The sequence below is a fragment of the Siniperca chuatsi genome, linkage group LG7 (assembly GCF_020085105.1).
Source record: "Siniperca chuatsi isolate FFG_IHB_CAS linkage group LG7, ASM2008510v1, whole genome shotgun sequence".
Lineage (NCBI taxonomy): Eukaryota > Metazoa > Chordata > Actinopteri > Centrarchiformes > Sinipercidae > Siniperca > Siniperca chuatsi.
The window spans coordinates 5,496,218-5,511,190 of NC_058048.1; the positions used below are offsets into that span (position 1 = coordinate 5,496,218).

Consider the following 14,973-nt stretch of genomic DNA (forward strand, 5'->3'; position numbering starts at 1 on the left):
TGCTTAATAAGTTGTTTTTGCTAAAATGGTAACAGTTGCCTAGTTTCACACCCAGCAGACAGAAACATTAGCGTTCATTTGGAGTTGTTTTTCTGGCAACCTAATGAATGTCTAATATTCAATGTGTTGTATGGAGCCGCCAAATGTTCAATATTCAAAAAAAAAAAATAGACATTATGAAATTAATAATCATAAATTGTGTAAAATGAATGAGCTCACAATAACGAGTCTCCCCTGAGAAACATTTCGGTGCCTTTAGCAGAGACTGTAATCTTTACATACAGTATAAAGATTACACCTCGAGACGTGATGAGATGTGTTTATAAAAACGTACTTTGGTTAGCTAGCTAGAAAGCTCAACATTACATCAGGCAGGTGTAGGCTAACAGTGGGAAATCACTTTCTAGGACAACACAGAAATGAATCATGTCTATTTTGTTCTGTTGAAAGTTTACATGTACTGTACGAGCTGTTCTCACCACTGATACAGTGGTGTGGAATCCCTCCAATATGGCCACCAGAAGGTTTTTCTCATCAACTGCCAGTCCTCTGTAATTGAGCTGATAGTTTGTGTCTCTGTGCGTCCAATAGGAGGGCGACTCTCTCGGGGCGATGGAGAAGGTTTGTCGTCAGCTGACCTACCATCTCAGCCCCCACTCTCAGTGGAGGAGACAGGGCCTGCTCAAGAGGAAACCTCAGGCCTGGTGAGTGTCTGTGTGTGTGTGTGTGTGTGTGTGTGTGTGTGTGTGAGACTATAGTACAGTATGCGTCTCTGTTTTTGTTAACATCTCGGTGTGTCACGAGGGTGTCATCATCTGCTGCCTCTGTGGATGCCATGGAAAAATCCACTGATGTCTCTGTCTCTTTATTTTCTCACCCGCTCATGGACACAGTTGGAGATTAAATCAGATTCTTCTGTGTCACCTTCAATGTCTCTCTTTGCCTTTTTGTTTCCCTACTACTGTCAAATAGTCCCTATCTTTATGCATACATTATTGCCTATATTGTATTTTTATTTGTATTATTTAGTTTGGATTTCAGTGTGACTTTCAGCACACTGAAGCCACTGAGTGGCTGTAACTGTTTACTTCTGTTTTACTTTGCATTGCAGCAGTTATCTTTCTCTCCACGTCTCCTCCTTGCACCTGCATTATGTAGAAACCTCATTTTGAAGGTCTGCAGCCAAATGACAATGGAGATTTGGATGGAATTGAGATATACAGCAGCGTTACACAATATGCAAAACAGTCATGAAAAGCAACTATACACAGCTAATCCATATGGTTCTCCAGCTCTGTAAAGTACAGCCAGCAAAGAATTTTCTTCAGGCTTTTGAAAGCTCCTCTCAAAATGAAATATTTTATGTGTGCATAGCACTGCATTCAACTTGCAATCCTGATGAAGCAGTATTGTAAAAGCATCTGCCTCCTTAATGAAATGTATTGTATTTCCTGGGGTAAAGCATAACATCATCCCCATGTGTAAACCAATGGGGAATCACTCAGGCAAAACAGTTTTAATTGATGGTTTTATTGGTTGGAATTTTATTTTTCTGCGCTCTGGTGCACAGTATTTATTGGTATTGTTTAATTAAATTGGTACATATTATCACATGGAACATTAGCACACAAATGAAATAGTTGTCAGTATCAAGTATTGCGTACTGGTGAAGATTGTTTGTCCCGTGTCAAGGAACAGGCAGTACTGGAGAAAGGATTTGTTGTTACATTAAGGGAGATTCATTTAAAGGAAACTTAAACACCGATTTTACACCTTAGTGTGTTTACAGGCGTTGGGGAGTACTACTGCATATGTTGTATAAAGCCTTTTGTGGCTCCAGAGGGAGCCGTGTGAAGCTGTTTGAAGATAAATGTCCTCAAGTGATGTCACTTGAGTCAGCGTGGGTTGGGGCTGAAGACTACAAGTTTGAACATGAAAACAATCTGGGGGCGTGAGCTTACCAGACCTCTGTGGCCCGCTCCTCATCTCTGCTGCAGGCTAGCGGCTCGAGGCTACATTAGCCGCTACTAGCAAAACACACCACCTCTACAGGTCTCCAGCCGAGATTCGGATGTTGCATTGTGGGTAATGTAGGCGCAAGGTTTTGACAAGGAAGACGAATGCATGGAATACTTTTTTTTAACTGTAAGCCTTACAGCTATACCAGCTGCTAACGGGCCACAACGTGTGCTGAATGCCTTAGCATGCTCTCCTGAACCCTGGAGAGCTCCCTCGAGCTACGTGGTGGGAGCAAGGCCCAACCAACTGGAAATGGAGGGGGCGTCATGGAGTGGCTGGACGGTCAATGTTATCAATAGCACCTTTAAATATATCAGCAATAGTCAACCACATCAGTAAAAATATGATAAAAGGTTACAATATAAACACATTTGTATCCATAATCACCATACAAAATTTTATTCTAAAGGGAAGAAAATGCTTTTTTTATTCCACTGACTTGCCTTTGCTGTAAACCCGATCACTGTGTGATGCTGCACAACCTAAATCAGCTCAGAAACATCCAGACCTGCTATAAAATGCATCCTGGTGGGAGCAGATGGTAGAAAAATGACATTGTAGCAGGACACATTCGAAGTAAGGATTCCCACTGCTGTGTGAATGGAGGATCAGTAGGAAATGAGAATATCTCCTCCTCAGCTGTTAGCATGAACACCAGGTGTCACCTCCTCTACAAAACGGTTTGCAGACAAATGCGCGAGTGTCAGGAGGGAAAAATAACTATTCAGTATCAGCCATAAGATTGGATCCCTGCGGAGTCTGTTTGTGTTTGTCGTGCTTTCACAGTCAACAGAAATGATAGGTTGCTTTTGTTTTATCAAATAGTGAGCTCAAAAAATTGCTGTTAAAGCAGCATCTCACCTATAATGGAATTAAATGATAGCTGGAGATGAAAATTAAAATTAGTTTGGTAAATATCTTAAGTAATTCTGGACTGGTGGATGAGATTTAATGAATGCAGCGTTGCAGTCGGCACTTCAGGCTGTCATGAAGTCCAGTCAGAGTGATTAGCCAGAGGAGAGACAGGCCCCATTTACTCTGAGTCTCAGGGCATGAAAGGAAATTGAATCATCTTTTTACATGGAACACACACCATTAACGCCCTCACTACACACACACACACACACACACACATGGACACGCACTCGCGCAAACACACATATCTCCATGCTAATTACGTCAGCCCCTCCAGGAGTCAACAAAAAGGATGAAAAATGTTTCTGTACAGATGAACAGTTGAGAAACTGTAAAGACATCATCCACTGATTGTCCCCTCAGTTGTCTGTGGCAGTTTTGTGGGTTCTTGTGGCCCCTTGCACACAGGTGTGGTTATGTGTCAATAACTTCTACACACTCTTACTTCATCATTCTTTTCCGATGGATTCTTTGGATGAAGCCAGGTCAGATGTTTCTAAAGCCCCATTCAGACTGGATTTATGTCTCTAGGGGAGGTGAGGACAGGACACGTAATACTAAAATCAACATTACCTGTCCTGGTCAGTGATTTTAATCCCATCTGGAGCGCATATGTGGGTTATTTTTCACCCCCAGTAATAACTACAGCCACAATTACCTACTGTTTTATAATTGTTACCTGTTTTGTGATTTAAATCCCATCCAGGGCGACGTCCTTGTATTTTAAAGTGGATCTCTCAGTATTTTCTGTGTGAAGAGCTGCCTTGTCCTTCTACTTTTTTTTATCAGCTCAGTGTGAAATTGTACCATTAAAAGTATGCTGGATTAGCTATTAGCAGTTCCTGTTGGCATGTAGCCATGGACGTACAGACAACTATCGCTGGATTTCTTTGGTACTGAAGAAAACTTAAAAACATGATGATTCACAGACAAGCGAGTCTGTTACAGACCGCATCCTGTAATTCCCTGATGGTTAAAATGCCGTCCGGAATGATGAGTTAAACTGCTGAGGAGCACAGTGAATATTTCATTCATGTCATGTTAATTCCGTACGAATCGGGCTTTATTGTACTCAAATTCATTTGCACTGGCCTTTTTGAATTTTCTGAAAACCAGTTGTCTCCAAAGTCCATCCACTGTCTATATAGCCCCAAGTACATGATAAAGCAGAGAAATGGCCCTTGGCCCCAAAATAATAATTATAATCAGGTTGTCTTATTTACGGGTCAGTACAATATTTTAAGCGGTGTTGACTAGCTATGTGTGCAAAACAACATTTTAGAAGAAATGCATGTACAGTATCACAGCTGAATGTACCATATCTCATGAAATTCAACAGACATGTAAACTGGACAATTAGGAAGCAAAATTTGGTCAAATGTTTTGGTCAAAGACTTTAAATGTGCACTGATGTGAGTTTGGCTATCAATCACTCCAAACAAAATGCAATGTCTTAAGCACTGCTTCATTATTTCCTGTTGCTGGATAACATTTCCTGCTAGTAACTATAAGAAACACCACAATTTCCTTTTGGTAAGCGGTCCTCAGTTAACACTGATGACACAGGTAGCCCTACTTTGAGAGAGAGGCTCCAAAAATAAGGTATTTTTTTAAATGAAACTGATTGTCTTGTATAACTTTCAACAATGTTAAAGCTGGCATTGGTAGACAGGTTAAAGAGAGATTTTGACCTAAGAATGCAGTAATTGAATCAGATATTGGCACACAGGAATACATCTCACTATTACAAAGGTCTTAAGAGTCTGTCTATTACTGTCACACTCCTGTAGCCTTCATGAACAGTTACAAAAATAATTCCTGATGGTAATGGAAAATACCTCTCTCCCTTTCTGTGTGTGTGTGTGTGTGTGTGTGTGTGTGTGTGTGTGTGTGTGTGTGTGTGTGTGTGTGTGTGTGTGTGTGTGCTACAAATAATGCTGTTGACTTTACATGCTACAGACTTCTTTAAAGCCTTCGCAATCAGTGACTATAGTAACTGAGATATGCTTTTGTCTCCTTTACTTGTGTGTGTGTTAAACGTGTTTGTCTGACTTGTTCATTTGCTCTGTGGATGGTAGTCAGTGTCAGTGTGTGTGTGTGTGTGTGTGTGTGTGTGTGTGTGATCGCTCGGTGTTCCCACTGTGTAACAGCAGTGTCACTCTGGGGTTGGTCTGCTGCTTTTAGCTTTGTGCATCTCAGTTAAAGGGACAGTTCACATATAATACTTAGAATCTCTTAACACGAGGGAAATGTTCTCTCAGTGATGACAAAAACTCCTAGAAACACAAAGCAATATTGCTGATCTCATAATAGCTCTTTTTAATATCAATATAACTCCTAAAATCAAGTTTGTTCATCATTTGAATTTGATGCAGAACTTGTTTTTCATTATTTCTCAGTTTTTTGTTATGCAATCAGTATATTCAAACTCTTTTTTTTTTACAGATTGCAAATTTTAAATTCCACCAGGTACCAAAATGTACACCTTCCTGCTGAGAGATGTGTGAGATGAACACAACATCGAGGGCCAGATTTAATGCAGCTTTTGCACCTGTTTGTCAGACGCAGATGTGAAGCATTCTGCCCCAAACGCATGTGCTGCATTTATCAAGCAGACGCAGCAGGCTGGAGTTGCAGTGTGAGCCTCTCTCCTCATTGCATATAAGTGAGAATCAGGCAAATAATAGGAGGAGAAAGAGCCCCTTGTGTGCATTAAATACAGGCTTGTATATAACTAAAACCTCATTATTAGAAACAAAACTGAAGCAATATCGAATATCTAATAACGCAAACAAACAGTTGACTGGGAATTGTGGTTTGTGTTCATCAAACTTAAATTTACCATCTTTACTATCAATATCAATGAACTGTAAAATCACTACTGGCTACTGCTGCACTTTTCTTTCTTTTGTTAAGTGTGTGTTTAGTTGCATTTACCTCAGTATTCACATCCACACCTCCACCTGCTCTCGCTCTCTCGCTCTCTCTCTCCACTGGTTGCGGTGTCGTGTGTAGCCTACCTTGTGTATATTCTGCAATATTTCCATCACTACCTTGATTTCTTTTCTGAGCTTAGTGATCTCAGCGATGCCACCTCTGATCTGCTCCGACGAGCTCTCCTTCACTGGCAGAGTGCATCTGGAGGCTCAGTCCAGGAGCTGCCTCAGTAAATCAGTCGCGGAATACGCACAGATTGAGGTCACAAACATAGTGAAAACCGCAGCGCATGTGTGCGCTACGCCGTTTTCTTAATAAGTCTGGCCTTTAGTGTGCAGGAGCTGCCGACGACTCAGCAGGTGTTGAAAAAACATGAACAAAAGGTAACGTCTCGTGGGAATCACTGCTAACGTTTGCAAGCTAGCAAGCCTAGCTCGCTTGTTTTCCACTTTGTAAGTGGACTACAAACTTAAACATGCAATGGTTCCTCCCATTGAATGAAGAGACGGTTAAATCACTAAGGGTACATAACCGATGCTATGTGGGCTTGTTGACAAAGGGGGGAAAAATGTCTTCGTACGGTACTAAGGGCTGACGTGCTCGGGTTGGTAGAGCACCACAGAAATCTCCTAGCAACGCCTGCTCTCAGATGTCAGCCATTCACTGCCATGACATATGTGTAAAATTATTCAGTATTTTTTTAATATATTCTCCCACAATTTGAGTTAATCTCCACTAAATGTTACACACACCGTGGCTGAGCTGCCAACATCATGAATCAGATATTTTAGACTCACATCTGTTTGTGGAAGAATTAAGATTAAAGACGCACACACATGAAGGGAGAAATGACTAAATACTTCACTCACTTACTCTTGTGCAAATAACCCCTAATCTCTAAGGCCTAGAGGCCAGTAAAATACTACAAAAGCAGAAGAAGCTGAAAAAGTTGGTGATCCTCCAGAATAAATATTGCTGTCTTCTGCAAAACAAACAGTATTTGGGTATAATTTGTCTCTTTTGTATGAAGAAATTATAAAAAGCTCCCTGTTTGCCCTCAAACTCCCAGCTTCGGGTCTTACATCACTGACAGTGTACTGGACAGAGAAGGGGGGGCGTGATCAGACCCAGCTGGGCCTGGCAGCTCTGGCTCTGGATCTGATCAGAACTTTCTTCCTGAGATCACAGTCGTCAAAATCAGAAAACTTTAGTAGTGAAGATAGAAAGAAGGAGCATGTGTAAAATGTAAATAAATTGGCCAGCAGTTTGTCATTGTCTATTCAACAAGAGTAGTTGTCATTGTGAATCGTGAAAAAAAAAAAAAAAAGCAGGATTAACAAGGCTTACTGTTCGTTGTCTGGCTGCTCAACAACAGCTCCTTTCAGTGAGCTCAACAAGTCCACTCAAAGTGGTTTGAAATGAGGCAGCTGCACAGCTGAATGTGTGGAGCAGCCAGCAGACCTGGTCTCTCCTCTGCTTTACAACCAAGGTCTGGGACCCCTTCAGAGAAAACTGTGAGGTAAACAATGTGACAGCAGATATTCACAGGGCAGGGCAGGGTTACTTTTTTAGCAACTCCTTGAAAAGGAATTTGCTTTATTTGCCTGTCAGCTGTGTTTGATTGGAGTCGTACTCTGGGTATGAAGAGCGGGCCAGGAGACAGAGAAGCAGATGGAGACGAGAAAAACTCAGCACGTCTTGAGGACACGCCGGAATTATGCCCAAATATCCCCATTAAATAATCAGAATGGCCAAGTTACAGCCAGCTTATTAGTTTTGGCCATCATTACTCTCAGTAGTAACAACATTGCTCTTACCAAGTTAGTTGCTTATATCTGCTTTTTTGCTGAAAACAGCTGCCTGGCTGGAAGTGCTTGATGAGAACAGTGAGACTGAGCCTAAACAGTAAAGTCGGGGGCCCTAAAACCAAAACAATGAGCTGAAAGACGCTAAAACGCTCCACAGAGGTGAGAAGAGCTCGGGTGAAAATTCTCTGTTGGTTTGTCTCTCCAAGCGACACCTTTCACATCATGTGTAGGCATTTGATCATACCTACCAACATTTCGGTTTCAAAATACAGGAGTTTTTTTCAGTGAGGGGGGGTCATGCCCTGCCATTTTGACAACAGCTAACGTTGGCTGCATTTCATTAGTAGTTCCACTTCCCCTCATTCATTCTGAGTATGAGTACAGATATTACGTCGCACGGAGGCCACTTGGAGAGCAGAGGGAAAGTGTGCAGGGGAGGAGCGGGGATTTAAATGGAACACACCTGCTCTTGTACACTTTCAGCCCAAACTATCATGGATCATCCCCCAGCTGTAGGCTTAGGGCTATACTGCTTTTTACAAATCATTAGAAATACCTGCCGACTCATTTCAATGAGGCGAAGGCATTTTCTGCGGATAATTGCAATATGCAGGCACTTTGTAATTAGCTGCATCAGCTTCTGATTTAGAAATTTCTGTTTGTAATCTGTATCATGATTATCATAACTATTATTGCTACGCCCTCAGCCCTCCGAGGGTCGATCTCACCAAGTTCACTTCAGCTTTTCAGACGAATGAAACAACACTTATGATGGTGGCGGGGATTCCCCCGAGGGCAAGTGCAGAGCGGAAGTTGTACGACTAATGAAACGCAGCCGTTAACTTAGCTGGGTGCCGTCAGAAAAACATCCAAAACTTGGATCCGTGTAATGTATTCACAATAAAGTTTGAGGGCCATGCAAATTACAGGAGTTTCCCAGGAGATGGCCCTGAAATACGGGAGAAACCTGGGAAGAACGGGAGTGTTGGCAGGTATGCATTTGATACATTGTTAATATAGAAATATTAATTAGTGCAGCTTTAAAGTTCCAGGTCAGCATCAGTATATTGGTCTGTATGGGGGTACAGTTTGCCACCCCATGCTTTGTGAATGATGCAAAGTGAAGTGAAACACTGCTAAGACTTAAAAAACTATTCTGCTCCTCAACATGTTGGCCCCTCAGTATAAAATAATGACAGGGCAGTTGTGACGTCTCCTTAGGCAACGTTGCCCTGCAGTGTTGCCCACCACGCTCACACTGGTTGAATTAAATAAAGTCTCTGGAGAGGGTCCAGTACGGCATCCACTGGCTTTTTGGAGCAAGCCAAAAAGCTTCACAGGCAAGATGTTGACTGACAACCAGCGAGTAAACAGCTGCCTGTCTGTGGACCATTTGGCCCTGGACCTGAATCTGTCTGTCTGCGTGTCTGCCTCCCCTGGGTCTTGCATCTGTGTGTTTTTTTTTTAAATGGCTTGTTTAATTTTCATGATGTTAGAAGGGAAATAATGAGGTCTTGCTGAGGTTTTGCTTGAGAACAACATTGTTTGCCATGGAAACCCATGACACACTGTTATACGCCTGCACACACACACACACACACACACACACATACAAATGATCACTCTTCATCTCAAATAATACATTTACCTTGTCCTTCTATCTGCCTACCTACATCCTGTTCAGTCTGTCTATCTGCAGCTGTACCTGTCTGTCTGGCAGATTTATTGGCTGCCTCCCACCTGTGCTCTGACAGCCAGCAGAGCGAGAAGTTGAGTGTTGACTCAGGATGTCTGTGCCTCTCTGCGTCGTCTCACCAGCAGGCAGCTACAGGCAGGGAGGATATTAGTCCTAATATATATTTAAATTTTAGTGTCTGTGTGGGAGTGAAGGACATGAAGAAAGTAGCCAGTTAAAGATGAATATAGGGTTTGACCAGTATGGGCCACCGTTTTAATCTGAAGCAGCTGACGGTTGATACTCAGCAAACATTTAATATTCTGATATCCTAAAGCCAGTTTTCAGCAATATTATGAAGACATTAAGAACCTACATGATTTGACAGAAACGCCTGTCAGACAGAGAAGCAGGCAAAAAGCAATTACTGGAAATGTAGCAGCGCTAGTTTCTAACCCATTTTCCTGCCTGTAGGAAGTCATCGATTTGCCAGCTTGTTCCCTTTCACACTCAATCACTTCTGCTTTTGTTGCAAACCTCTCACAAGTATTTGTTTACACTAATCAGGTCCTGGAGAAGGCTCCGACTGTAGAGGAAGTTTGATGTTTTAGTATTATCTGTTGATAAAAGCATGGGGAGGCAGTGAAAGACCTACTGATGAGGAGCAGCTGAACATCTTTACTGTGGACAGAACAAGCTACTGTATGTATGACATAGTACATAGTATAGTTTTGTCCATTTTAGGGTTTGAACCACTAATTGAATTTTTTGTGATTATCGATAAAGCCATTAATTCAGCAAATAAAATTCCATGTCCTTTTTTTTTCATGTATATGTGAACATTCTATGTGCCAATCTCTTATCCACACCCTCCAATGACTGGTTTAAACTACACTTAAACCTACAATAACTGGTTTTATTACCACTCGGGGCAGCAGAAAACAAGCAGTAAATACAACATTGACGTCACATTTTAAGTTTGAAAACTGTTGCCTGTTTTACACATCCAGCTAACACGCCGCAACATTAGCATTCATTTGGAGTTGTTAGTTGCTAACTAGCTGGTGAACGTTGATTGTTTTTCATGTTGGCATGCACAATGTGTCTCCATCTCAAAAAAAAGAAAAAGCTCCCTGTCACCTCCTGGTGAAAACTAATGGCAGTGCTTTGTATATGCAGGTCTATGCTGCTCTCTGCCTGAGAACGCTGTAATTCTCAGCAATAGACCTCTTCACTTACTTTTTTCTGTGTTGTGATTTAATTTTGATTGCGGCGTGGAAAATTCATGTCATAATGAAAAACAATTAATTCAGTAATTAAAAACAAAAAGCTAAATAAATGTCCTTTTATATTTAACATGTGTTTTTCATTTAATTATGCCACAGTAAATACATACTTTGTTTATTTTTTTTTAATTTAGGCAGTTTAAATCTTCCCTAAGAAAAGAGCCCTTGCTATTTCTGTTTCCTGGTAATGTTTAGATAACTGCAACATTTTCTAATGTCAATCTGTAGTGTTGCATTGCAAATATCTAGATGTCATGTCAGGTTTTCTGTGTTTGAATGGGGAGAAGGAAAGTACAGCACAACAGATTTATTCCACACCTCTGGCGTCTCTTTTGTCTTCCTCTTGCCCCTTTATTTCCCTGTGCTGTTGTTATCAGTCTCTCCTTATGTCTATAATTTCCCAGTTGATTTGTGTCCTGTGGCGTTTAATGTTTTGGCATGCTGCTTTCTTCAGTGTGAGTGCACTTTTCTCCCTCTAGACTTGCATTATTGTGCATAAAAGAGACAGCTAAATTCATATTTATCCTCAGTTTGAATAAGGACTTTTCCCTTTGTCCTGACACTGTTTTCAATCCCTCGTATTTGGTTTCACTTGAATTCATTGCAAAAACACAAAAAAAATCTGTTTAGAATTTGAGCAGCCCAAAAGCTTGCAGTTGTCAAACTTAGTTGGAGTGGGAAAGTTAACTTAGTTAACAAGCTTAAAATATTAATGCAGGCTATAACTTACAATCTGGAGATAATGATGTTTCAAAATTAATCCGAGCACTTCAAAAGCACTTGGATTCATTTTCTTTCTCTGCCTTTTCTCATTTTAATCCACATTTTGTTCGTCCTCTGAACATTCTCTCTGCCCTCCATCCCAGATCCCAAATTGTACACGTCTGCCTTCCCTCAGTGAACAGCACAGTTAACCCTGAGGCTGTAGCTGGTTTTACAATAACTCACAGTTCATGTTCATAGCTCACAGAGGAGAACAGGGAAAAGAATGAAACACCCATTTCTAAAAATATATGAGATTATGACAGAACCACTGGCGATGCTGTGTGAGTAGGAGACAATAAGATTCAGTAGAAAAGGTGATTCAGGCGGATTGTGCTTTTGATACATTTTTAATGATCTGCTATGACAGGGCTGAGAAGAAAAAACGGACTTTTTTTGAATTTGTGAGTCCAGATGGTGTAGCGGAGCACGTCTTTAATCCCACCACTTCCTTCTTGCTTCAACACGTCTCAAAAAGCTCAAAAATACCACAAAGAAGCGGACTCTGTATCCACTCTCAACTACAAAACATTTACTTGTACAGAAAATGATCGTTCTTTTTACATTATGCAGCACTTATTACTATATGTACATATTATTATATGTACATATAAAGTATTGTGGTGAAGCAAAGAAATTCAAATGTAACCTTTGCTGTATGTGTCTATGATGTAAAGCTCACGGCTGTACGATGACATAGTGCCACACTGGTCATCTACTTTGAATGCATTGGCATGGCTGAATATGAATACATAATCAGATAAAACAGGACTGATGGTTTGCATTTCCATCTCCAGCCTCCTCCACAATACAACACCGTCATTTGTTTGTGCTTCAATGTGACTCATGTTTATTCCCAGTGGACCAGTGACCTCGTAGCTGTGTGAATAATGGTATTACCCACTGAGCTCCACTGCAGATAAAGACACTTTGTACAGAGTAACTTGATTGTTCCCAGTGTATTTTGTAGATGAATAGCTGAAATGATGCCAACTGCTTCGGTCACAGTTTGGTTTCTTCTTCACATTATTAAGCTAAAAGTTAATAGGTTTGCGACAATGTCAGAAATTCTTTTCTTTAAGATAGTAGATTGGTTTAAAATCATTTGTTTGTGGATTTTATGTTCCCACACTTCAAAAAGTTGCTGAGTTTCCTGCTGCTGGCGGACAGTAGACGGGTCCTCTGGTGGTGAGGACAGCTCAGAATATGCTGCTCATACAGATGTAGTAATCAACTGATGGCCACTAGGGGGCGGCCATATCTCAGCACAAGCTGACACAGCCACGTGCCCCAATTCCATACTACAAACTAATTGTATACAGTATACTAATCTTTATAGTATACTGTTGATCGACAAAATTAATCTGCAACTATTTTCATAATTGATTCATTGTTTCAGCCATTTTTTTAAGCAAAAATGCCAAACATTCTCTGGTTTCAGCTTCTCTAATGTGACGATTTGGTGTCTAATTAAACTATGATATAATTTTCTATAATAAAATTAATTGTTAGTTGCTGCCTTGATACTGTATTTGTAGTTTGTATACAAGAAATCAATGTACCGGTTTATACTAACAGGAAATGACACAATACTTGTGCCGCCGGACAACACATTGCGACTTTAGGATGCTACTGCCAATTAAACTTCACAAAGGTACAGCAAAGATTGATTGACTGTACTTATATAGTGCCTTTCTAGTCTTCCAACTACTCGGAGTGCTTCAACTACATATCACATTCACCCGTTCATCAGTTGAAAGAAAGTAACACATTCACACGCCCCTTAGGGATATATTTGTGTTCCGTTATTTCCTGTTTTATTTTGAAATAGCCTCCTTCCCTCAAGTGTCTTTTCGTTTTGCTTCCTGTCTTTGATTGTTTTCACCTGTGTCTTGATCGGTTTCACCTGTGTCTCGTTGTCTCCCTAACCTAAGTGTATTTAGTCTGTGTCCTTCCTTTGTTCAGTGTCGGCTCGTCGTCGTATCTCTGTCAAGCACCCTGGGTTGTTGTTTCCCTGGAGTCTTTGGTCCCTTGAACCTTGCCTGTCTGTGTACTGTTGGACTTGTGTTTCTGTTTTGGACTGCTTACCTGCTGAGACAATTCGGTGTAAGCCTTTCTTTGTTAATAAAAGTATTGATCTGCACCACCTCTGCCTGCTAGTCTGCATTTGGGTCCTACTCCTGCTTTCCTGCTTGACACACCATAACGTATGTATTGTATTCTTAGGTGTTCCTGGAGCTGTTTCACCACCATCCAGAATTGGCTTAATTTATGTTAATTATTGAACTTGCATTCCTGTGAGCAGCCTCTCTATTTCCTTTGTGAATTGCATTGTGGGAGAGGACTATACATCAACAGCACACTGAAAGATCTTTAAGAATGCATATTGACTCTTTTGGGTATATTTAATTGTCACATTTCCAGTGTGACATTACGACATACTTAATACCTGCTTAGAACTAGTATGATACCTTTTGCTAATGTGTTAGCAGAAATGTACCTACCACATCCAGCAGACACTGAGCAGCTTTAGCATTCCTTTGGACTCGTGTCTCTTTAGCTGCTAAATACTCCACTATGTCCACCAGCTAGTTGCTGACTTTTTCTGTTTGGTGTTGGAAGAGTGGTTGATTACAGGGACTGAGTGGTGCGACTAAACAACAAGTAAATGTGTTATTAAAACCAAAACAATGAGGGTAGAAGTGGCTAAGAAGTTCTAAGTGCATTATCAATAGTTTTCTTCCAATTTGTAGTAATGTGAGGTACTTTTAAACAAACATTTCACAACAGTGGAATCATGCACTGGCTTCCAAATGCCAGTCTTCAAACAAAGGAGCTAAACCAATAAAAGCTTACTGAGTCACCTGAATTTCTGTGGGCTCTATGGTTCAGCCACTTAGGAAAGTACACCAGAAAAATACTCTTGTGGGTCACCTGGACAAGAGGGAACAATAGACATGATGCTGTTTCATTAGGAGAGGATGTAGCAGCTGGGCATGTGGTGTCCAACCCGTGTCTTGGAGAACAATGTGTTTGCTGGGTTTTCTTCCACCTGAACACTCGAGCAGCTGGTTTTCCCAACCTCCTCCTCTCTGGTTGAAGTTTGCCTAATCAGTGTAATCAGACGCTCTAGTGATTGCTTAGAATATGACTCTGCATAAATACATCTCCTGATGACACATGACTAAAACTACTGAGCAAGACGAGTGGAGTCAGTGATGTCTCTTGAAATATGTCACAACTGTCCATTCAGACGGAGCATAGTCCCGCGCCTAAGATGCAATGTTCCTCCTGCTCGTAATAGTAACACAATCAGGCAGACATAAACCTAACCCCTCACACCCTCTGTGCTACCTTTTGTAAACCTTGTTGCACAGGAGGAGGAGGTGGAGGTTTCTCAACATCTCCTTCAGAACAGGAGAGGAAAGAGGCAAAAGGAGACTTGCCGTCTTGGGTGTGCACACACACCAGCTGACTGGGTGATAAATGATCTCTGGGGGAGACAAACACAGTCAGGGAGAGGAGAAATAAAGACGTACATAGAATGTATTAAGACCATATTCTAATAATC

The 14,973-nt window shown here is 41.1% G+C and overlaps 1 protein-coding gene across 2 annotated transcripts in view; it reads left to right on the forward strand.

The window, feature by feature from the left end:
• Positions 1-14,973, forward strand: part of lrrc75a (leucine rich repeat containing 75A) — a 58,333-nt gene that overhangs the window by 27,904 nt on the left and 15,456 nt on the right. For both annotated transcript variants that reach the window (XR_006378523.1, XM_044201869.1), the window contains one exon: positions 592-704. Coding sequence is in view for 1 of the 2 variants with exons in the window: in XM_044201869.1 (XP_044057804.1) it covers positions 592-704 (113 nt within the window). In the remaining variant the exon portion in view is untranslated. The remainder of the gene's footprint in view (positions 1-591; positions 705-14,973) is intronic.